Source organism: Caretta caretta, chromosome 1 (assembly GCF_965140235.1).
Source record: "Caretta caretta isolate rCarCar2 chromosome 1, rCarCar1.hap1, whole genome shotgun sequence".
Lineage (NCBI taxonomy): Eukaryota > Metazoa > Chordata > Testudines > Cheloniidae > Caretta > Caretta caretta.
In genome coordinates, this window is record NC_134206.1 from 308,359,182 (window position 1) to 308,383,300 (window position 24,119).

Sequence of the window (24,119 nt, forward strand, 5' to 3'; positions counted from 1 at the left end):
GACAGGAAAGAGGCATGGCTACCTTCAGTGATTGCAAATGAGGGATGGCTATGCAAGCCTACATGCTTACACCCAAGATGCTTGTCATTTTTTTCCCCCCAGGTATATAACAGACCATCACCTGTTTATACACCCCAGAAGTGATTACAAAATACCAGTCAGCCATGTATGCACTGTACACATTCAGGATAATGTTGAGATCCCTTGGGAAGAACAGATTGTCAATGCACAGAACTCTGCTGCCGTGAAGCTAACAAATGCAATCTATTTGGATATTATGCTCCCACTTACAATAGACTTTGCTCACAAAAACCAAAGCCACTTCAGCATTTGCATCACCACTTATGCAGTGTCTGAGAAAATGGAGAACCTTTTTTAAAGCCAACCTACCACAGTATGTCATGAGGTGATTTTAGTCTTTTTGGCAAGAATTAATGGGAATTAGTGTAATTTACATTTGTTGTTTTTTCCTGCATGTTGATTTATTCTCCTTTTTATCACTTTAATAATTTTGTTGAAGGAAAAAGAGCAACCAGGTGGGAGAAATCACAACAATGCTTTACTTTGACATTTGGGATATTTTGCTTGACATGCTACCATTGAACTTTCATTTGCTAGGTTAACAGAAATAAGTGTGTCACCAAGTTAATACTCAGTCTCCTGAATAGGAGAGCACCGACTGTATTGCTCTTACAGTCCCTTGCAAACTCCTCTAGTTATGCACCAGTGCAGTACTGGGGGGGGGGGGGTGGAGGAAGTGGGCAGAATGAGTTCCAACAGTTTTTTCATAACAAACAAGTGAATGATGGCTAAGGCACTAGACTGAGTCAAGAGATCTGGGTTCAACTTCTGGCTCTGCCACAGACTTCCTGTACTTGAGCTTCCCATCTGTAAAATAAAGCTAACAATCCTTTCTTGTCTTTGGGGCAGAAACTGTCCCTTATTATGTGTATGTACAGAGCCTAACACAATAGGGCATTGATTGACTGAGGCCTCTTGGTGCTGCTGTAATACAAAAAATCAACTAGGATTGAGTTTGGGATTCAGGACTGCTGGGTTCTTTTTCTGTTTCTACGACTGACTTCAGCGTGGGAGCCTGGATAAGTCAGTTAACCTCACACTGACTCAGTTTACATACCATATAAATAATACTTATCTCTTACAGAAACATTGTAATGCTCTACTGAGGTCATACAGCAAAAGGAACTATAAAAGTCCAGAGCCATATTAGTAGCCTGTCCAGCGCAAGCTGAATACAACCAAAAAGGAGAATTATATCTGGAGAAGATGCTCAAACACCAAGACAGTCTGTTTTCAGCTCCATGTGTCCATCTACTGTGGACTGTAGAAAAGGGAAGTGAATTTGAGTGACATTCTTATAACTATTCGATAGGGCTAATATGTTAAGTCTTTCTGAACAAGAACTTAAGGGACAAGCATCTGGAGCAGTAATCAATAGCACTATAGTGAAGTGGTTGATACCACAGTGATGTCTGAACTACTCTATTTCTAGATACTATGCAGTGATGGTAGCCACTCCATAATTGAAGTTGGCTTAATGGGAAGTTTATTATAAGCCCAATTTTCAACAAGTCCCACAACTACCCCCGCCCTAACTGATTTTCCTGAAATTTCAGACACTGTATCTGATCACCTTTGACTTGCCATGCTTACCTGCAAAGTAAGTCTCAAATGCCATAGGCACCCCTACACTCCACTCCACCCCTCCAAAAGCACAGGGTAAAAAAGGGTCAGGGTCTGGGCAAAGGGCTGTACCTGAGAAGACATGGGTTTAACTTCATTCTAATGAAGCACTTAACTATGCCCTCTGCTCTTTGGCACTGCTCCTGCTACTAGGCAAGATAAGCCCACTTCAGCGTATCAGTAATGCTGGATCAGGTTTCCTTGTGTTCCCTCTACTCCTTATCAATTTTTTTTTTTTACCATGTGGTTATGCATGAATCACTCAGCACCTGTTCCATGCAGGATCAAGCCCATTATGTATACTACATCCACTTACACAAGTGCTACAACAATGCTACTCGTGCAAAATGAAAGACCCAGGGCACAATGAAAACCCATTTTGATAAATGATTTAATGTAAGTTATACAGGAGAAACACTGATTTTATTTTTCAGTGCAATTTACATTAAAACTGGCAATAGGCAGCATGTCAGCCACCTCCAGACAGAGCTCTTTGACCATATACTATTCCTTTTATGTTGTGTTCTTCTAGAATGCAGCAAATGAAACAAGGAATGGAAGAGGACAAATAGGCATTGCTACACAAAGCATTAAGATAAAGAGTATAATATTTAAAACTGTGAGATCTAGTCATCTTAACAGAAGCTACAGATTTGGAATTTCATATGATTAACTGTGCCTTGATAAGTAGAAAATCTACCAGTACAGAAATATCTACTACCTGTAAGTAATTTAACAAGTGAGAATTTATCTATGGCGGCAACAAATGAAGTTTGCATGTTAATAAGTCAGTTCCTTAAAACTGTCCTTTTATGTAGTCCATGTTCTTTTAGCATTCATTTAGATATCTTAATTTCTGTTTAGAACAAATGAACATGAGCATCTATTTGCTTTGTATGGGGGCATATAACAAATGGCATTTTCCAGCCATTATTTCATAAAGCCCCCTAAAAATATACTTTAGGAACATTATCCTTTTAAATACCCCTATCTGTCTTCAGTTTATTTCTTTAAAAAAAAAAGGAAGTTTTGATGTCTTCACTTTTCTGAGAGTAGAAAGATGTAATTTTTTTTAAGCTGACACATTGTTAGGATGCAGCATAATGAGAATGGAAATATGCTGCTCATACGTTCACCGAAAATATTGGGAAAATATACATTTTTTTCTCATCATGAGAGCTCTTTAGTGAAAACCAAGCTTTCTCAGAGCTTTTCTGATAGCTGGAATTACTACTGTAGGAAACCAATTCAGGTCCAGTATTTGTTAACTGAGACATCCTAGGGACAAACAAAATGTGCTGTGGGACTGCTTGCCAAGCGGGCTTGTTTCTAGGGGGCTGTAATTCCTATTCAAAGCCTGCTATAACTTTTAGATTGTTAACCTTTTCAAACACTTTTCATCTGATTTATGCCAAATGCCCATCTAAGGGTATTTAAACACGCTATTTTAAAAAGATTTCAGGCTCGATTGTGGCCAGAACTGTGGAGGTGCACAAGGACCTTCACCTCCACCCTCACACACTTGTGTACCTGTGCAAGTGTCAGCCATAATCTCCGTCCTGCTGCTGCTGACATTCCACTGCCACCAGTAGAACTAGAAACCCATAAGAAGGCAGGGAAGGGCAAGGCAGAAGTGGATCATGTAACTGCTTTTTCTCAAGTGCACACACTCCAGCCGGTGGAGTTGAGTCAGTAAAAGTATGTAAAGAATAAAAGTTAAAAGGTGAAGCACTGGCTTTTGCTGTGTGCACTCTAATCTTAAACCAATGATGTTTTCATTTGTTTTTTTTCCCTTTCGGAGGCAGTGCAGATGCAATGCTGACTAAGCCAATGTGACTCCAGCAAATGAAAACTGATGTAGGAAAAGTGTTCTCTTGCATCACCAGCCCCAGCCTTGAGGCTGATGCAAACAGCAGTCCATGATTTCCTTGACTGCAAGATGGATTGATTTGAATCTGACAGAGGCAAGAAATGGCAAAACAGATTATGTCCAGTATGCTTCGATCTCTTCGGAAGAATTGACATAGTGGAACTATACTGACTTTCACCAGCTGGGGGATCTGGCCTACAAAGAAGAAGCTACAGAAGCACAAGGAGCAAAGCTCAAGTCTTTGGTAGTTTCTGCAAGAGTGCTCAGCAACTGTATGGCAAGAGTGAAGGCTGAAAAAGGGACAGGATTAGCACCAAGCTCCCTCAACCACCTGTCTCTGGGGCTGACATAGGAACCATCAGACTCTGACAATACCAGGGGGACTGATGTTGGCCAGGCCTTTCATCTCATGCACTAGACCTTTATAGAGCTGTTTACCCATGTCAGCAGGATTATTTCTGTTATTACTTCACCTCTCCTTAACTAAGGATTGCTACAGGTCACATCAAATGAGATGACTTCTAGCAGCACCCTAGGAGTGGATGTCCTTCTCCTCTAGCTGCAGTCTAATAAAGGCATTGACCCCTGCTGCCACTGGAGCAGAGGCTAGTGCACTTTGGAAGCTGTAAAATAAACTATACCCAAAGACACAGTAATAAGGGCATCAGTCACCCATCCCTCCAGCCACGAGGCTCACACAAGAAGATATCTGCTTACAGATGAGCAGTGCGGCCCCCTCTGCAGTTCTGAAAGGGCTCATCCTGGCCAGGCAACCCCTGAGGAGCCAGGATCGTGTGCAGATACAGCCACAGGAGCACATTCAACTGCCACAGTGGTGGCCTTCAGTAGGTTATACAATCAGTCACAGCAGCTACCCCATGGCAGATCACTCCATGATCAAGTAGGAGGCAGGTGAATGCTCTGGAAAGTGAGTTTTTTTTTAAAAAATCTAGATGGAATCATCAAATGTTTGTTTTAATACATGTTTAATAATCAATATATACACTACTTCAGTAATCTCAGTTTGAATGTTAAGTATAATCATGAGAAGTGCACATCACAAAAGGAAAGATGTCTCAGCAAGATATGTAACTTGCTCAATAAATCTGAGGGCTTGATGGCCGCTATATCTATACATATGCAGTGGTGTTGTTCGTTTGTTTGTATCCCTAATATCCTAGGACCAAGTGGGTGAGGCAATATCTTTTATTGGACCAACTTCTGTCAGTGAAAGAGAAACTTTCAAGCTTAAACAGATCTCTGCAAGCTCTGGATAAGCTCAAAAGCTTGTCTCTCTCTCCAACAGAAATGAGTGCAATAAAAGATGTCATCTACTTTGTCTCTCTGTCTATATATAGTAATTCATTGCACTATCAGGGATAGATTCTCAACTGGATACAGATGAAGGGGAGTACCGGGGGAAGAGAGATACTTGAAGCTCTGTGTTTCTGAGGCCAGTGCTACCCTGGCTGACTGGGGCCCCCTCCCAGGGACCATCTGTTAGCCAGAGAGAAGCAGAGTGCTGCTGATCAGCTACCCCCCTCCCCCAATGTCAGTGGGTGGGTGGCAAGGGATCCAGACATGTAAGCGTTGCACACACTGAGGACTTCACCAAGTTGGGGGAATTCCCAGCAAGTGAGATCCAACTGGTTTCTGCTCCTTTTGCACTGCTGGAGCAGTACAAAGGGAGTAGAGTGGGCCACAAAATTTGTCTCCACGTATCTTGCCTGATTTCTGTTAAGTGTCTGAGATACCCTTACCATGAAAGGTTTTAGAGTAGCAGCTGTGTTAGTCTGTATCCGCAAAAAGAAAAGAAGTTCTTGTGGCACCTTAGAGACTAACCAATTTATTTGAGCATAAGCTTTCGTGAGCTACGGCTCACTTCATCGGATGCATACTGTGGAAAATATAGAAGATGTTTATATACATACAAACCATGAAAAAATGGGTGTTTACCACTACAAAAGGTTTTCTCTCCCCCTACCCCACTCTCCTGCTGGTAATAGCTTATCTAAAGTGATCACTCTCCTTACAATGTGTATGATAATCAAGTTGGGCCATTTCCAGTACAAATCCAGGGTTTAACAAGAACATCTGAGGAACGGAGGGGGGCTTAGGAAAAAACAAGGGGAAATCGGTTACCTTGCATAATGACTTAGCCACTCCCAGTCTCTATTTAAGCCTAAGTTAATTGTATCTAATTTGCAAATGAATTCCAATTCAACAGTCTGGAGTCTGGTTTTGAAGTTTTTCTGTTGTAATATCGCAACGTTCATGTCTGTAATCGCGTGACCAGAGATTGAAGTGTTCTCCGACTGGTTTATGAATGTTATAATTCTTGACATCTGATTTTGTGTCCATTTATTCTTTTACGTAGAGACTGTCCAGTTTGACCAATGTACATGGCAGAGGGGCATTGCTGACACATGATGGCATATATCACATTGGTGGATGTGCAGGTGAACGAGCCTCTGATAGTGTGGCTGATGTGATTAGGCCCTGTGATGGTGTCCCCTGAATAGATATGTGGGCACAGTTGGCAACGGGCTTTGTTGCAAGGATAGGTTCCTGGGTTAGTGGTTCTGCTGTGTGGTGTGTGGTTGCTGGTGAGTATTCGCTTCAGGTTGGGGGGCTGGCCTGTCTCCCAAGACTTGTGAGAGTGTTGGGTCATCCTTCAGGATAGGTTGTAGATCCCTAATAATGCGTTGGAGGGGTTTTAGTTGGGGGCTGAAGGTGACGGCTAGTGGCGTTCTGTTATTTTCTTTGTTAGGCCTGTCCTGTAGTAGGTGACTTCTGGGAACTCTTCTGGCTCTATCAATCTGTTTCTTCACTTTCGCAGGTGGGTATTGTAGTTGTAAGAATGCTTGACAGAGATCTTGTAGGTGTTTGTCTCTGTCTGAGGGGCTGGAGTAAATGCGGTTGTATCGCAGAGCTTGGCTGTAGACAATGGATTGTGTGGTGTGGTCAGGGTGAAAGCTATAGGCATGTAGGTAGGAATAGCGGTCCGTAGGTTTCCCGTATAGGGTGGTGTTTATGTGACCATCGTTTATTAGCACTGTAGTGTCCAGGAAGTGGATCTCTTGTGTGGACTCGACCAGGCTGAGGTTGATGGTGGGACGGAAATTGTTGAAATCACGGTGGAAATCCTCAAGGGCTTCTTTTCCATGGGTCCAGATGATGAAGATGTCATCAATATAGCGCAAGTAGAGTAGGGGCATTAGGAGACGAGAGCTGAGGAAGCGGTGTTCTAAGTCAGCCATAAAAAGGTTGGCATACTGTGGAGCCATGTGGGTACCCATAGCAGTGCCGCTGATTTGAAGGTATACATTGTCCCCAAATGTAAAATAGTTATGGGTAAGGACAAAGTCACAAAGTTCAGCCACCAGGTTAGCCGTGACATTATCGGGGATAGTGTTCTTGAAGGCCTGTAGTCCATCTTTGTGTGGAATGTTGATGTAGAGGGCTTCTACATCCATAGTGACCAGGATGGTGTTATCAGGAAGATCACCGATGGATTGTGGTTTCCTCAGGAAGTCAGTGGAGTCTCAAAGGTAGCTGGGAGTGCTGGTAGTGTAGGGCATGAGGAAGTCTACATAGCCAGACAATCCTGCTGTAAGGGTGCCAATATAAGCTATTACCAGCAGGAGAGTGGAATAGGGGGAGAGAAATCCTTTTGTAGTGGTAAACACCCCTTTTTTTCATGGTTTGTCTGTATATAAACATCTTCTGTATTTTCCACAGTATGCATCCGATGAAGTGAGCTGTAGCTCACGAAAGCTTATGCTCAAATAAATTGGTTAGTCTCTAAGGTGCCACAAGTACTCCTTTTCTTTTTGCGAATACAGACCAACACGGCTGTTACTCTGAAAAAAGAACATGTGAGGAACAGTGGGGGGGGGGGGAATAAACATGGGGAAATAGTTTTACTTACCATGAAAGGCACTATATAAAACCAAACTGGTTTACTATTTCTTCACTGGTTGACATAATGATAAAATATTAAAGAAAGACATTCTATTATCTCTTCAAGAAAAAGAGAGGGAGAATAACTCACTCATTTTGATAGATATCAGCTACTGAATGTATCAATCCATTTCACAATAGAAACTGATGGGAAGGGCCAAGACATCTCTTCTGAATTAAAAAACAGGTGAAAAGGCTACTTCAAAATAGGGATGTGCAAACAGCAACTTAACATCCCAGCACGAATTTTCAGGATGACCAGCAACCTCTGAGTATATGTTCAATGAATGGGGATGTTGCATATGTGGAAAAAGCAAATTTTGCCCAAAACTTACAAAAGCTCTCTTGTTTATGATTCCTGATGACCCAACACACAGCAGATTGAGCTGAATGCTGTAATTATATGCAGATGTAAGAGATCCTTTTCATGGAATGCCAAATGGTAGCACGAGAGTAGCTAACACCAGCCAAAAAATAGACAGAGTGAGTGTGTAATAGGTTTTCAGTCCTGAATTCCTGTAGTGAGAATAACATACGAGAGTCCATTCAGTAAGGTATAAGAAACAGGCATCTGACTTTGATATAAATGTATACATAGAAAATTATGCAAAAATGTATCAGATCTAACAGTATTTTACATTTAAAAAAAGTACTTGTGGCACCTTAGACTAACATTTATTTGGGCATAAGCTTTTGTGGGCTAAAACCCACTTCATCAGATGCATGCAGTGGAAAATATAGTAGGAAGAGAGAGAGCGCTCTCTCTCTCTCTCTATATATATACACACACACATACACAGAACATGAAAAAAAATGGGTGTTGCCATACCAACTGTAACGAGACCAATTAATTAAGGTGGGCTATTATCAGCGGAGAAAAAAAAACCTTTTGTAGTGATGATCAGGATGGCCCATTTCAAACAGTTGACAAGAAGGTGTAAGTAACAGTAGGGGGAAATAATTAGCATGGGGAAATAGTTTTTACTTTTACCATCCACTCCCAGTCTTTATTCAAGCCTAATTTAATGGTGTCCAGTTTGCAAATGAATTCCAAATCTGCAGTTTCTCATTGGAGTCTGTTTTTGAAGTTTTTTTTGTTGGACAATTGCAACTTTTAGGTCTGAAATTGAGTGACCAGGGAGGCTAAAGTGTTCTCAGACTGGTTTTTGAATGTTATAACTCTTGATGTCTGATTTGTGTCCATTTATTCTTTTGCGTAGAGACTGTCGGGTTTGGCAGAGGGGCATTGTTGGCATATGATGGCATATATCACATTGGTAGATGTGCAGGTGACTGTCGGGTTTGGCAGAGGGGCATTGTTGGCATATGATGGCATATATCACATTGGTAGATGTGCAGGTGAATGAGCCTCTTATGATGTGGCTGATGTGATTAGGTCCTATGATGGTGTCCCCTGAATAGATATGTGGACAGAGTTGGCAATGGGCTTTGTTGCAAGGATAGGTTCCTGGGCTAGTGTTTTTGTTGTGTGGTTGCTGGTATTTGCTTCAGGTCGGGGGGCTGTCTGTAAGTGAGGACTTGTGCAATAGTCATGCCTGTCAGACCTAGAATGAGGTTCTCCTTGATATTTATGTTGTTGGAATTGCTGTTTATAGTTATATGCAATAAAGAATTTCAACATAACTATCAGAACAGAAATTATATCCACATACATCTGATGCATTCAGAGAGAAATCTATCATGGACATAATGTCCCCTCATTCAGTAACGGAAAGCTGATCTTCCAAAGGTGAAAAGTTGCAGTGCATACAGACCCTGATACCTGTATCACTAATATGCCATATACTCAATTTGTTAATGATCCAGCCTGTAAGCATACCTTATTCCCCCTGAAGGAGCAATACCCCCACAGTGACATCAATAACAACTACTTTCTCACGGGGCTGAGAAGAAAAGATGCAATTTAAAGCTGCCTTTAGAAGCTTTACTTTGCTCACTTCTTGCTCACTTTTTTAGCAGTGCTTTTTTCAATGACAGTGCTTAGGGGAGTTGGCCCTAACCATATGAAGATCACAAGCACCCTTTTCTACAATGGCAGTGTAATTTACATGTATGTAAAGCACCTAGCATATTCTCAACAATACTATACTAAACAAATAAATAATAATTTGAAGCCCTCAGATACTACGGTAAAGAGTGAGGTATGAGAACCTAAACAGAATAGTGTGTATGTACTTAGCAGAAGTACATGTATTATTTGTATTTACCGGATATAGAACCATACATACATATACATGGTGTTGTACAACAGGTAATGTGTGCCAAATAATTAAGAGATCCCTGCCCTTAAGGGATTATATTCTAAGGTTGGTTCAATACAGTACAGAAACAAAGTCACAGAAGATCATTTTATTCAGAATTTACTGCAGAGTAAGTGAGTTTGACTGGTGTTTTTTTTTTTTAAGAAGTTGAGGAAACATTGTCTGTGTTAATTATGATTAACCAGGATGTGAGGAAGATGTGGAGATAAATGGATGCATAGAAGCAACACATAGGCAGAACAAGGGCAGAGCAGGAGATAAAATCAGAGGCTTATATGGCAACCAAGTGATGAGTGCCTCGAAAATGAAACACATGGTCATTTTTAGATTTTTAAAGCTAAAAGGAAGCATTATGATCACCATGTCTGACCTCTTGCATAACACAGGCTGTAGAATTTCACCCACTAACTCCTGCATCAGTCCCACGACTTTTGCCTGGACTAGGGAGTTGAACCTGTCGCGCGCACACACACTGATTAAATTGCATAAATCTCAGGCAGGGCTGACACCTATCACGCACCGCTTTAGGGCGGGAATTTGCAGCGGCTGGACGGAGCCAGAAAATCTCAGTGCGCATGCGCTTAAAAGCCTATAAAGATGAGTAGGGGTAGGCATGCTTGTGGATACGCTCAGCGTGCATGTGCAGGCCAGACTGGCTGTGGTGGGGTGGTGCAGAGAGGATTGAGGCAATAGGTGTTGGGTGGCAGCTGCACATCCCTCCCAGGCAAGGGACTGCCAGGGCTGCACAGTGGCTAGTGCAGTGGTTCTCAAACTTTTGCACTGGTGACCCCTTTCACATAGAAAGCCTCTGAGTGTGACCCCCCCCCATAAATATATAAAAATGTGTTTTTAATTTATAACACCATTATAAATGCTGGAGGCAAAGAGGAGTTTAGGGTGGAGGCTGACAGCTTGTGAACCCCTGGGCTAGTGTGACATGCCTGCAACTGCACCCTACAGCTCCTGGTCTTCCCAGGCTAGCTCCATGCCCCTGCAGTCCTCTCTCTGCAGGGTGGCAGATGGGAAGAGCGTGCCTGCAGCCCGCCCCGGGCTGTCCTGAGCGGGTGGGAGGGGAGAGGAGGAGAGAGAAGTGGCTGAGTTTTAACGCTTTCAAGTCAGGGTGTGATGGTGGGGGCAAGGGGCAGGGCCCTAATAACTGCTCCTCTGCCCAGCTCTGGACACAGACTGTGCCCTGTCAAGCAAGCCACAGGAACAAGAGTGCTTGAGACTAGGCTGCCCAGATTGGCCCAGTTCTGCTGTGGCTGTTTGCTAAGAACCAGCAGATAGCTGTATGTTATACACACTGTCCGCAGAGATGACTGATCCTCGAACGTGGCATGGTTAGGCCACTGAGATCAAGACAGCAAATAGCCTGACAGGAGCTGCTATCTGCCTGTGCTACGCTGATACTGAAATAAGCAAGGCCAATCCATGGAGCTCCAAGGCCTGTGTTTGGCCCTTGTTCAAACTCTGACCACCTGGTATTGAAGAGGTGAATTATATTCTGCCTCCAATGAGAAACATAACATTCAATTGTCTCTAAAATTCCATCAGAGCAAGATGTCTTTCTAAAAGATACTCTAGCCCAGGGATTCCCACAACAAAATTTGCCTCAGACTGCAGCAACCAACTGGTGCTGGTGGCCACGCTGACATTTTTTCCTAAAATACTTAATGAACTTTAGGAAAAACAAATGAATATGCACATATAAACATCCAGATTGCTATAATTTATTTGTGTAGAGTTTTTTTGCAGATCCAATAAAAATACTTTGAACAGTGATATTTATATGTTTGTTAAATATGACAGGTTTCAGAGTAGCAGCCGTGTTAGTCTGTATTCGCAAAAAGAAAAGGAGTACTTGTGGCACCTTAGAGACTAACCAATTTATCTGAGCATAAGCTTTCGTGAGCTACAGCAGCTCACTTCATCAGATGCATCCGATGAAGTGAGCTGCTGTCGCTCACGAAAGCTTAACCTCAAATAAATTTGTTAGGCTCTAAGGTGCCACAAGTACTCCTTTTCTGTTTGTTAAATATAAATCACTTTTCACAGTACACTTATTACTTTTCACAGCTTCCCAGGTAGCTACTAAGTGATATTATCATACATACAAGTATCACTTTTCACAGCTTCCCAGCTAGCTAGTATGTCTGCTGTGAAAAGAGATACTTGCATGTTTGTTAATATCACGTTTCTCAGCAAGTCCCAGGACAAATTAAGCCCTGGATAGCGGGGTTGGAGAGGGAGGCACGGGGGCAATGGAGGGATGGATGCGGGGGCAATGGAGGGATGGATGCAGGGCCAGGAAGGCAGTAGGGTCCAGGGGAGATGGGGGGTGAGCGCTGCCACTGCTCAGCTGGAGCCGGGGGTTGGCACCCGCTGCCATGAATCAGTGCCCGTGACGGCAAGAGCCCAGAGCCAAGGCAGGAGTGGCACAGCCAGGGCCGGGGGGGCAGTGCCCACGGCCAGAACCTGGAGTTGGGGGCTGGAGCCCCGGTGAGAGCCTGCTGCTGCACGGCCAGGGCTCAGAGCCTGACGCCCCCTGGCTAAAAGCCAGGGCCGCGTGGCCAGCGCTGGGTGTCAGCACCCGAAACCCCATGTTTGGAGCTGGGAGTTGGCGACTGAAGCCCCGTGGCCGCAGCCCTGGTCCACGCAGCCACAGGGTCCCACCGCCGGCCACCCCAGAGCTGAAGCCCGAGCCCCACTATCTAGTGGTGAGCTGGAACCAGTTCGCATGAACTGGTTATTAAATATTGAAGCAGTTTTAGAACCGGTTGTTAACCTGCTTCCCTGCAGGGGGTGCGGAGGCTTTGATGGGCTCTGGCTAGGAAGTGATGTAATTCCTCCTCCGGCCACTGGGGGAGCTGCACTGCGGGAGACATGTGGGCTGCCGCCTGGCCCTGGACACGAGCCCTGTTGCTGCTGCTGTTCCCCCGACCCCGGGGTTCCTGCTGCTGCCTGGTGGTTCCCCAGCTGCTCTGCTGGGCCTGGGCTGCGTCCTGTTGCTCGGGCTGTTCGGAGCCGCCCTCCCCGTGAGTACCCACCACCCTGCCCGCAGCCAACCCCTGTCTCCAGCCACCCCCTGCCTGCAGCGAGCCCCTGCTGCACCCCCTGCCCTGCCTCCAGCCACCCCCTGCCCACACCAGCCCCTGTCTCCAGCCACCCCCGCACCCCCTGCCTGCAGCCGGTGCCTGCCACACCCCCTGCCCTATCTGCAGCCAGCCCCTACCTCCAGTCAGCCACTGCCCTGTCTCCAGCCAACCCCACATCCTCCTGTATCTAGCCAGCTCCGCACGTCCTGCCCGCAGCCAGCCCCGCACTCCGTCTCCAGCTAGCCTGGCCCACGCCCCATCTGCAGCTAGCCCCACATCCACTGGTGCCCTGCAGTTCCCAGGGCAGTAACCCTGCACACCTGCTTCAATGAGGGGGGCAGGGAGCAGCTGGGACCCACACATGTGCACACCCTAGGGTGACCAGACAGCAAGTGTGAAAAATCAGGACAGGGGGTGGGGGGTAATAGGAGCCTATATAAGAAAAAGACCCCAAAATCGGGACTGTCCCTATAAAATCGGGACATCTGGTCACCCGAGCACACCCCCAGGGAGTGGCGGGGACCCACCCGTGTGAAACGCAGCTCATTCCTAGCTCAGGCCCATCTTTCTAAAGAAGAACTTTAGGCAGGGTTAACATGCCTCCGGACAGCTCAGGCTTTTTGGTTCTTAAATCGCCGTCCGGGAGGAATTTTTAAAATTTAAAAATTCCTCCCGGGAAAATACGGACGTATGGTAACCCTGGAGGTACAAAAAATGCATACCAGGGCCCACCCCTAAAACCAGAACTTTTTACAGGGCCCCGGTTGTTAAGATTCTGGCAGCTCATCACTACCACTGTCCCTCCCCGGGAGAACTCACCTTGCTCCTTCTTCAGCCGCGAGTCCCATCGGTCTGAGGGAGGGGCCAATGCTTGGCCCCCCCACGCCCGCCCGGGGGTTGTCGTAGCCGCGGGACAGCCCTGGCGGCCGCACTGGGGAAACCCGACCCCACACACCTCCCCCAAGCCCCTCCCAATCCTGCGCGTGCGCAGTGCGTCAAGCCCGCGGCGTCACTGAACGTTCGGCGCGGGAAGTCTCGCGAGAGCCGGTTGCCGGCCCCGGTGGTGCTGGGAAGTAGCGCGCGGAACGGAGCCCTCGCCGCCATGACTTCCGCGCTGGAGAACTACATCAACCGTATCCTTCCGCCGGGATACGTGTGCTGCTGAGAGTCGCGAGCCGTGCAGGGAGGGCGGGGGAGCCGTGGGGAGGCGGAGTGGGGTCTACAGTGGCCTCTCTCTCTCCCTCCGCCTTCAAGGGGTCGGTGGCGGCTGCTGCTCCTTGTGGGACCCGCCCCCAACACACACCCACCCCCTGGCTCAGCCCGGGCGGGGATGGAGGCCACGGTCTTCCCGGTCCGTGGGGCTCTGCGGGGAGGGGGCTGGGCCGGTGCTGCCTGCGGTGCTCTCTGGCGTGGGGCAGCGTGGCCTAGGGGGCAGAGCTGGGACTCCGGAGACCTGGTTTGGTTCTGGGGTCTGCCGCTGCCCGGCTGGTTGACTTTGGGCAGGTCACGTCCCTCATGGCGTGTGCCTCAGTCTCCCTGTCTGCAAACTGGGGCTAATGATAGTGGACCCCCCCCCCCCCAGCTCTGTGGATGAAAACGCCAGGTCTGAACAGGTTTCAGAGGCCGTGTTAGTCTGTATTCACAATAAGAAAAGGAGGACTTGTAGCACCTTAGAGACTAGCCAATTTATTTGAGCATGAGCTTTTGTGACAGATCAGGGTGCTACTCTGAGCCCAGACACATTCAAATTGACAATAAGGTGTACATTTTTAGTAGTGAGGGTGATTTACCATTGGCACAAACTAGCCAGGCATATGGTGGAGTCTACGTCTCTTGATGTCTTCAGCACAACACTGGTTGGTTTTTTGGGGTAGTATATTTTAGAACAACACAAGTTATGGTGGACAATATGGGGGTAAGTGGGTGAAATGTGATATGTAGGTCAGAGTAGATGATCTAATGATCCAATTCTGGTCTTAAATTCTGTGACTGTGAACAAAATAAATAGCCCAGACTCAGAAACTGTAACGGGATGGGATATCTAAAACGCTTTAGGGAGCCAGCACAGGCTGTCTGAGGCTGTCCTGATGATAAAGGAAAATACTTGTCTCTATATTTTTGGGGGTCTGCTGCTTTGATTTTTTTACTCTCCTGCAAAGAAAAGCACAGTGATGCTGGTTTGACAGAACAAAAAAATTACTCCAAACCACTGCTAATTTCAGAGGTTGATTTCATCAGTCAGTTAACACATTTCTTTAACAATTTTTTGAGTAAGAAATTTTTAAGGCACAAAGTTAATCTCTTGAATCATAGTTAATACTCCAGATTTGTGTTGAACACAACACCTTCATCTTGTTTCAAGCTGTGAATATGTTTTCTTTAAACATTTCCTTGACTGTACTGTTAGGTACTGTTGCAGTAATTACTTCTGATGGAAGAATGATTGTGGTGAATATAAAATTAGTACTATGTAAATAGTGTTGTTTGGATTATGTGGGTTTTTAAAAAATAACTAGAGCATTAACCTTCTAATGGCAGATGCCACACTCAAATAACAAAGCATGGAAACTGCTCATCTTGAACATTGTTCATCTTTCCTACAGAGCCTAAATAACCTTTTTTTTTTAAAGAGACATCACTTTTAAAATCCTGTCAATTTAAAAACAAGTTTCAAATATTGTTGGGGTATGAAAGACCCACACAAACAGGGAAAACTAAATATACAGCAGAAATGGGGAAATTCGCTATTTTTAATTGACCATCAACTGCACAAAGTACATTTGAAAAAAGTAACTGCCTTTAATAGAGTGGTTTTCAAACTGCGGGTCGTGACCCAGTACTCGGTCGCGGAATGTAAGGCACTGGGTCGTGGCAGTTCTGGTCAGCCCGTTAAAAAGTCCTGGGCCGTTAAAAGTCCCGTCGGCAGTGCTGCCCAGCTAAGGCAGGCTTGTCCCTACCTGTTCTGACACCGTGCTGTGTCCCGGAAGTAGCCAGCAGCAGGTGCGGCTCCTAGGCGGGGGGGCCACGGGGCTCCACTCGCTGCCCATGCCCCGAGCACCAGCTCCACACTCCCATTGGTCGGGAGCTGGGGGTGGGGTAGTGCCTGTGGGCGAGAGCTGTGTGGAGCTGCTTGCACACCTCCGCCTAGGAGCTGGAGCTGCTGCTGGCTGCTTCTGGGGTGCAGTGTGGTCTGTGGTGACAGGACAGGCAGGAAGCCTGCCTTAGCACCCCTGCTGTGCCACTGACCTGACCGGGGGCCACCCAAGGTAAGCCTCTGCCCCAACCCCACACCTTAATCCTCTGCACCAGCCCTGAGCCCTCGGAGCCCCTTCCTGCATCCCAAACCCCTCATCTCCAGCCCCACCCCAGAGCCTGCAACCCCAGCCCATACCCCCTCCTGCACCCTTGCCCCAGCCTTGAGGCCCGCCCCCCAACTCAGATCCCCATCCTGCACCCCAAACCCCTCATCCCTGGCCCCACCCCGCAGCCCTCACCCCTGCACCCCAACCCTCTGCCCAAGCTCTGAGCCCCTCCCAAACCCCTCATCCCCAGCTCCGTTGGGTCGTGGGCATCAACAGTTTTTTTCAACTGGGTTGCCAGAAAAAAGTTTGAAAACCACTGCTCTAATACTAAGTTACAGTAATCTTAACTGTTACTTGTAACACGTGATAGTGCATGATAATCATCTTAACCTGACTGTCTGCTATCAAGTTCCAATCTTTAACAGTACATGTTTATTCAGCTTTAAAGCTCAGAGTAAAATCTAGATTGATCATCTCTTCTACAGTATATTGCTGCCTGAATTATTCTTGTGAGCTGAAATGAAAAACTTAAAGATAATTGGAACACTTAAATTTTTTGTGCGCTTTTCAGGGAACCCTCAAAGGTTTTGATCAGACCATCAACTTGATTTTGGATGAAAGCCATGAACGAGTGTTCAGTTCTTCACAAGGAGTTGAACAAGTAGTATTGGGATTGTACATTGTTCGAGGAGATAATGTGTAAGTATATCTTATTCTTTTCTAAAACAAATCAGAATTAGTTAAAACTGTTTTAAAGCTGTAATGATGCAAGATGTCAGATTGATAAACCTAGAAACCCTAAATTCTCTTTATCCACAGGTTCAGAACAGACAGTAACAGCAAACCTGCCTCAACCTTGACATAGTGGGCAAACATCTGTAGAATGGCTAAAATAGTTCAGGCTCCAGTTTTGGCACCCCTTACTGAAACAGCCAAAAAGTGTTCCAGTTAGCACTAGCTTAGATGAAGATGTGCACACTTATCACTAGAAGTGAGGAAGACATTTTACAAAGGCCCTGAATAGCCATCAGAAGGTTGTTTTTGGTCAGTAACAGGTTTAGTCATATTGAAACTGGTAACCTAGAGCATTGTTTCTCAGATGCAACCACGACAGCATCCTGGGCAGAGATGGGGAGGGGGTAAAGCAGTGGCCCCTCCCTGCAGGACCTGGAGCAGGCTTCTGCCCCCCTCTTCTTCTCTCCTCCCCCCCCGCCCCCCCCTCGTCTTCAATTGTGGGACTGTGGGGGCAGGCTTCACACCCCAACCCCTGCCTGGCTTCAGCCCGAGGCTCCGGTGGCAAGCTTCAGCCCACCCTGCTTGGCTTCAGCCATGGGACTCTGTGGGAGAGCTTCAGCCCCCACCCTGCCCCCTTCAGCCGTGGGCCACTGGTGGTGGGCTCTGGGCTTCAACCCACCCAGGATGGTGGTGCTCTGTGCTTCAGCCCCCCTCTGCCCCAGGTCCAGATGTGGGGCTCTGGCTCTGGGCTTCACGCCATGGTCAAGAGGCAAGGAGCAGGGTGAGCCAGGGTTGCGAGGCCCTGGAAGGGAGCTTGGGGCAATGCAGCGGGGGAGCAATAGTGTCCAGGGGGGTGGTAGAGAGTCCTGGGGAGGCAGCAGGGGCCGGGGGCACCAAAATACAACTATACATTATTTTTATTATTGGGTCTGCAAAAAACAAAACAAAACCCTACATAAAGGAATTGCAATGATTTGGACATGTATATGTGCATATTTGTTTGTTTTTTCTTAAAGTTAATTAAGTATTTTAGGAAACTGTCTGAGCAGCCACCAGAAGGAGTTGTTGGCCACAGTCTGAGACCACCAAAATAATTTGTTGTGAGAACCCCTGACCTAGAAGTGAAAGGGAGTTGTATGCTTCAGACCTGACGACCTGTAATAAAAATTGTAACATAAGTTCTCACTTGTGGATTTAGGACTTATTATTTATTTGTATTACCATAGTGCCCAGCTCCCCATAGTGCTAGGTACTGTACCCACACACAACAAAAAAGGCCATCCTGCCCCAAAGAGCTTCCAATCTAAGTATAAGATGAAACAACAGATCCTGGAGTACAAGGAAATAATATTCGTCAACATGATAGGAGCAGCCTAAGCGTTTAATATTCTGTAAATATCAGGGAAAAGAAGAATTAAGTAGAGCTGGATGAAGTTTCAGATGAACAGTTTATTTGCCGAAAAATGCAGTTTTGAGGCTACCAAAACTATTTGCGTCGAGTTTGACAAATAGGTTCAACCAAACTGAAAAATTTGAAACATTTTTGGTAATGTCAAACAAAATGTTTGATTTCTATTAAAAACAAATCATTTTTATTTTTCTGGCCTTTTTACCAAAGAAAAGAATTCACAAAATAGCTGGAGGAGGTGGTGGTGATGCCTTCCTCATAACCGTTAGGCTACTTACCTAGGATGTGACAGACCCAGGTTCAAATCACTGCTCCCATTGCAGGAGAGTGCCCTAGACACTGGGCAGTGGAGTATTCTGATACAGGGCTTTCTTAATCTCTCTTTTCAGAGTAGCAGCCGTGTTAGTCTGCAGCCGTAAAAAAAAAAGTACTTGTGGCACCTTAGAGACTAACAAATTTATTAGAGCATAAGCTTTCGTGAGCTACAGCTCACTTCATCGGATACTTTAATCTCTCTTGAAACTGTTCCACTTTTTGTAAATAATTAGTCACTGAAGCAGGGACTTGAAATTAAGTCTCTCACATCCCAGGTAAGCGCCCCAACTACCAGGCTGCAGAGTCACATCCCAGGTGAGTGCCCCAACTACCAGGCTGTAGAGTCATTCTCACTCTTTCCCTGGCTCAATGACTGTACATGGTTATTCACACACAATCACGGTGAAGTCATTGCCTTGAGAATAACTCTACCGCCTTGTAGTTAGGACACTTGCCTAGAATGTGAGAGATCCAAATTCAAATCCCTGCTCTAGTGACTAGGAGTAGACAGATTTCATCCAAAGTTGTTGAAGCATCAAAATGTATAATATCTTTTCAGGCTTCTAGATTGACAAATGTTTGCAGAATGTACTTATTGTTCAATTTTATTTTATTTTTTTGCTCCAAATAAAATCTATGGGGAAAAATTACTGAAGTTCTGCAATTCTGTAATCACAGACCTCATTCTGGTATAGCAAGTCACCATATTTGTGGTTTCCGTCTTGTTTCAAAGTGGGACAATTTCTACTAGTGATATTTAATCTATTTTGTTACTTTATAGTGCTGTCATTGGTGAAATTGATGAAGAGACAGATTCAGCACTTGACTTGGGGAATATTCGAGCAGAACCTTTGAACTCAGTAGCACACTGAACAGGAGAAACACAAGGATGCACAAGGACTTTGTAAACTTTGGCTGTATAGAACTATTTAAAAAACAGCATGAAGAATTTTTACAAATTGTTATAACTTGGATGGCCCACACTTTATTTTGTGAATGTGTTGTAGTTTGATATGTAAATTAAAATACCTACATTTTATTGAAGTCTCTTGTATAATTTCACTGCAAAGTAAACATACATCTAACATTAGCATTTAATTTCAGTGGCAGACTTGACACTTCAGACATAAATGACTCGTGAATGCCACTTTTGGAGTAGAAACATAAATCACTACTTTTAAAGGTGAAGTGTGCTTTACTGTGTTGATTTGTAAATTACACTGCAAAAACATAAGTCAGTTTAACTTCTGCCAACAAGTAGCTTTTTTTAATGTGTGATATTTCAGTATTACAAATAGTGACACATTTTGGACAAATATAGTTCTGATTTGAGTGCAGGAGTGAAAGTCTTAATACTAGGATCCTTGTTTACTAACCTATATGTGGAGACTTCATGATGCATGTTTCCAAAGTATTGCAAATTTGCTTTTATCAAGTTAATGGGACTGTTACTCTTCTGGTAATCACAAAACGTCTGAATGTATTTTGTTTATTAAACCATTCCAGCCATTGCACCAATTCACAAATGCCAGAGCATTCATAACTTCAGTGTACCTCTGTGGTGTTTGTGAATATCAGTTTGCAAAATAAACAATTTTCTGTCACTTGCACTAACACACATTAGGCTACTATAATAGTGAGATCTATTCATTGTGAACAGGGGACTTAAATAGAGTAGTCAGATGGAAGGAAGACTGATAAGTTCCAGAACAAAAATTATTCTTGTCCTGTACTCTAAACAATCCCTCTTGCATCTTAAACTTTGGGGAAGAGCTGAATAAAGAGAATGAATTCTTTGTTTGCTAATGTGTAACTTATTTTTGTTAAGCTTTAGTTTTTTACATATTGCTGGCTCAGGTTAATGTCAGAGTAGAACAAATTATTCATTTTTCATGTGTATTTGCATGTACAATTACTAAATGAATGTACTTATCTTTGTAAAGTTCTTTAAGATTATGGATCAAAAGCACTAAATAGGAGCTAAATATCGTAAATTGGGCAGATGTAACTATGCACTAAACCGAGGGAGGCTAGAGTGCCTGTGCTGGAAAAGGCCGCAGTAGCAGTAATTACTGCACAAAGGCAGAGTCCTTACACATTTAAATGTGCAATACACAGAAAACAGACATCATAGCTACATACATCAGTCAGGTAAAACTGACTCGCCAGAGCTGTATTAAAATTATTTTCTCAGTCTGAAGAGTTATCCATCTACTTAGCTGTTTGTGCATCCCAGGATCATATTAGATCTTTCAGCCACAGCATCAGACTGGAAGCTCATGTTCAGCTGATTATCCACTACAACCCCCAGATTTTTTCAGAAGTGCTGCTTCCCAGGTTAGAGTCTCCTACCTTGCAAGTGTGGCCTACGTTCTTTGTTCCTAGACGCATACATTTATGTCTAGCCGTATTAAAACACATATTGTTTGCTTGTATGTAGTTTCTCAAGTGATCCAGATTGCTCTGAATCAAGGGCCTGTCCTCTTCATTATTTACCACTCCTAAATTTTTTTGTGTCATCTGCAAACTTTATCTGTGATTTTATTTTTTCTTCTAGGTCATTGATAAAGATACTAAATAGAGTGGGGGTCAAGACCTAATCCCTGCAGGACCCTCCTGGAAACAGACCTTCTTGATGATGATTCCCCGCTTACAGTTACATTTTGAGACCATTTAGCTAATTTTTAATCCATGTAATGTGTGCCATGTTAACTTTATAGTGTTCTAGTTTTTAATCAAAATGTCATATGGCACCAAATCAGCCATCTTACCAAAGTCTAAGTATAGTACATCAACACTATTACATGTAGCAACCAAACTTGTAATCTCATCAAAAAAAGATATCAAGGTAGTCTGCCAGGATCCATTTTCCATAAACCCATGTTGATTTACATTAGTTACATTACCCTCCTTTAGTTCATTATTAATTGAGTCCCATATCAGCAGCTCTTATTATCTTTCCTGGGATCAAAGTTAGGTTGACAGGCCTATAATTACCCTAGTCATCCTGTTAACCCTTTTTAAAAACTGGCACAACATTAGTTTTCTTCCAGTTTTCTAGAACTTCCCCAGTGCTCCAAGACTTATTGAAAATCAACAGTAACAGTCCAGAGAGCTCCTCAGCCAGCTCCTTTAAAATTCTGGGAGGCAAGATGTCTGGACCTGCTGATTTTAAAATGTCTGATTTTAGAAGCTTCTGTTTAACATCCTCCAGATATACTAGTGGACTGGAAAGAGTGTTATCACCATATGGTGAGACATAATCTGTTTTTTCCTCAAATATAGAACAGAAATATTTATTAAACACCTCTTCCTTTTCTGCAAAGTATTGTTTAATCATAATAGTAGGACCAGAGCATAGCAAGATAAAAAGTTTTAATGTAACATAATATCTAAGTGTATGTCGGTCTTACCCAAAGCTTAGGTTGACCTACCTTCACTTGAGTACCCCCACCTCTGGGGACTGGGGTTTAGTTTGCTTCCTCACTGACCCTCTCTCTCCTCTGTGCTTCAAGAGCTCTCAGTTTCTCAGTCCCAAAGTTGTTTGTTCCAGTTTCCTGCCTGAAGGCATCACCTCTCTTGGGTACAAGCTGAAACCCTTCCCCCACCCCAGGTCCCCAGCCATACAATTGATCTCAGCATGGTCAGAGAGAAATTTCTAGGGGGATGACACCTGCATTGTCCTTTTAAGTGTTGGTAAATGGGGCAATTTGAAGCTATTGTTTTCCCTTTCCTGTGAACATGTAAGTAAATCCTGCATGAATTAATCGTTGAATTTGACAATCATAGAGCAAACAACACAATCACAAATAGATGGAAATATCATTCATAAAATATTACAGGCATCTTCCCATCCTTCACAATCTGAGCTCCATCCAAAGACCTGAAAAAAGTCCATGTGGTATCATTGGTACTCCTTGTCTCCTGTGCAATGGGGAAGGCCATCACTCAGATTGTTGTTTGGCATGCTGTGTCTTCATGCCTTGGACTTGAAAGGATAGGCACATTTAACTCCTGGCCTTCCTCATGACAGAAGCCATACAAGCCAGCTCTTTGGATCCATCCACTAGTCAGGCCCCAATCCTCAGGCAAACAAAACTTTAGAAGTCCCTAATGTGCCCAGCACCATTATTGGGTTTTGAGTCAGAACACTAAGTCTAGTTTCACTTCCAGATCTCCAGTGCCAAAGAGGCTGGTTCTGTCATTTGAACCTTTATCTCAGGGTGTGTGAGGTACTGGGGAATTCAGTGCCTTTTCTGGCCAAAAACTGGCTGGTGCTATCAGTGCAGGTTCTTCCATGCCAAGTCTGTCCCATTGCTCTGGAAGTTTCCAGTTAAGTGCCTTTGTGTCAGTGCTAAGCTTTCCTCTGATCTTGGTTCTCCATCAGACCTAAAGTTTAGGAATGCCTTGGTTCCCTTCTCTGTATTTGGAGTGGTGCTGGGCGTAGGGGAAATTATAACTTACGTTAGGGAAAGAAAAGTACTGTGATGTTATAAGGTCAACCTGGTAGCCATACAAGGGCAGAGTTATGGTTGTGTGGTTGTCTTGTGTGAGAAATATTCCCTTAACTCTGCATTTCCTCATGCTCTAACCTTTGTTTTCATAGTGCCTAACACTCTTTTAAGAGAGACGTGCTGAGACTGTAACTGAGTTTCCAAAGGTTTGACTTTGCCTTATGCATTTCAAAATCTCTTGTTCCAGAAGGATCAGAGGAGCAGGATACAATATTGTGCAGCAGCAACCTTTACAATGTTCCTTGTAAATGAATACATAATTACGGACAAAATATACACATCTGGAAGAGGCGGTTAATGTAGACACATTCATTGATGATATATCTGCCTAGATAACATATTGACAAGAAAGAACCTCCTCTGATGCTCTGTGCCTGTTCCAGAGAGCTGTGTCTAGAATTATAGAATAGGTGCCTCTATGCACACATACAGTGATGGCTGTAGAGTGTGCAGGGCACACCAACAACGTGGACACACTGAACAGTTTCAGCAGTAATAGACACACTTTGTTGTGCTGCTTAACCTTGGAGTGGAACAATTTTTTTTAGTGCATCTGGGGCTATAAAATGCTACTTCTTAAAGGCAGTGATCCCAAAGCATCCACCCTTGATTTTTCACTTGTGCATGGGAAAAAGATGAACTTCTGGAGGCAATGGATTGAATAGTTTTGTTATCCCTATGGCAGCAGTAAACAGCAGTCCCTAATGCTATGGCTGGTGCTCATGCTGACTCTCAACACCTCTGCTCCAGCAGCCAGTGTTTGGAAACTTCAGCTCCTTCTGCCAACAGGTAATAAAAAAGCAATGGCATTGTGTTTTTAAGCAAATATAACTTTTTACAACAGGCAATTTATATATATATATATATATATATGTAGTGTGACAAATATGGCAATAGTTGAGGCAGATAGGGAGGCTAAAGAGAAGAAGGG

The 24,119-nt window shown here is 44.4% G+C and overlaps 2 protein-coding genes across 9 annotated transcripts in view; one reads left to right on the top strand and one right to left on the bottom strand.

Moving 5' to 3' along the window:
• Positions 1–13,873, bottom strand: part of LOC125630359 (uncharacterized) — a 75,465-nt gene extending 61,592 nt beyond the window's left edge. For 7 of the 8 annotated variants that reach the window (XR_012666530.1, XR_012666526.1, XR_012666524.1 and 4 more), the window contains exon 1: positions 13,734–13,873. Coding sequence is in view for 1 of the 8 variants with exons in the window: in XM_075124442.1 (XP_074980543.1) it covers positions 6,148–7,050 (903 nt within the window). In the remaining 7 variants the exon portion in view is untranslated. Of the gene's footprint in view, positions 1–2,077; positions 8,054–13,733 lie in introns of those variants that run through there. The other variant, XM_075124442.1, reaches the window with a different exon arrangement.
• A 43-nt stretch (positions 13,874–13,916) lies between these two features.
• LSM8 (LSM8 homolog, U6 small nuclear RNA associated) lies at positions 13,917–19,713 on the top strand. Its single transcript, XM_048836173.2, has 4 exons — positions 13,917–14,047; positions 15,322–15,362; positions 16,788–16,915; positions 19,456–19,713. Exons 1-4 carry the CDS (start codon positions 14,017–14,019, stop codon positions 19,544–19,546), a joined length of 291 nt encoding a protein of 96 aa, XP_048692130.1. The 5' UTR covers positions 13,917–14,016; the 3' UTR covers positions 19,547–19,713.
• Positions 19,714–24,119: the final 4,406 nt, after the last annotated feature.

What these genes read in the sequence shown, in the direction of transcription:
- LSM8 (XM_048836173.2), top strand. Translation starts at nt 14,017, where the DNA reads ATGACTTCCGCGCTGGAGAACTACATCAACC. An exon ending in CTGATGGAAGAATGATTGTG is followed by an intron (nt 15,363 to 16,787) that starts GTGAATATAAAA and finishes TGCGCTTTTCAG; the next exon opens with GGAACCCTCAAAGGTTTTGA. An exon ending in ATTGTTCGAGGAGATAATGT is followed by an intron (nt 16,916 to 19,455) that starts GTAAGTATATCT and finishes GTTACTTTATAG; the next exon opens with TGCTGTCATTGGTGAAATTG.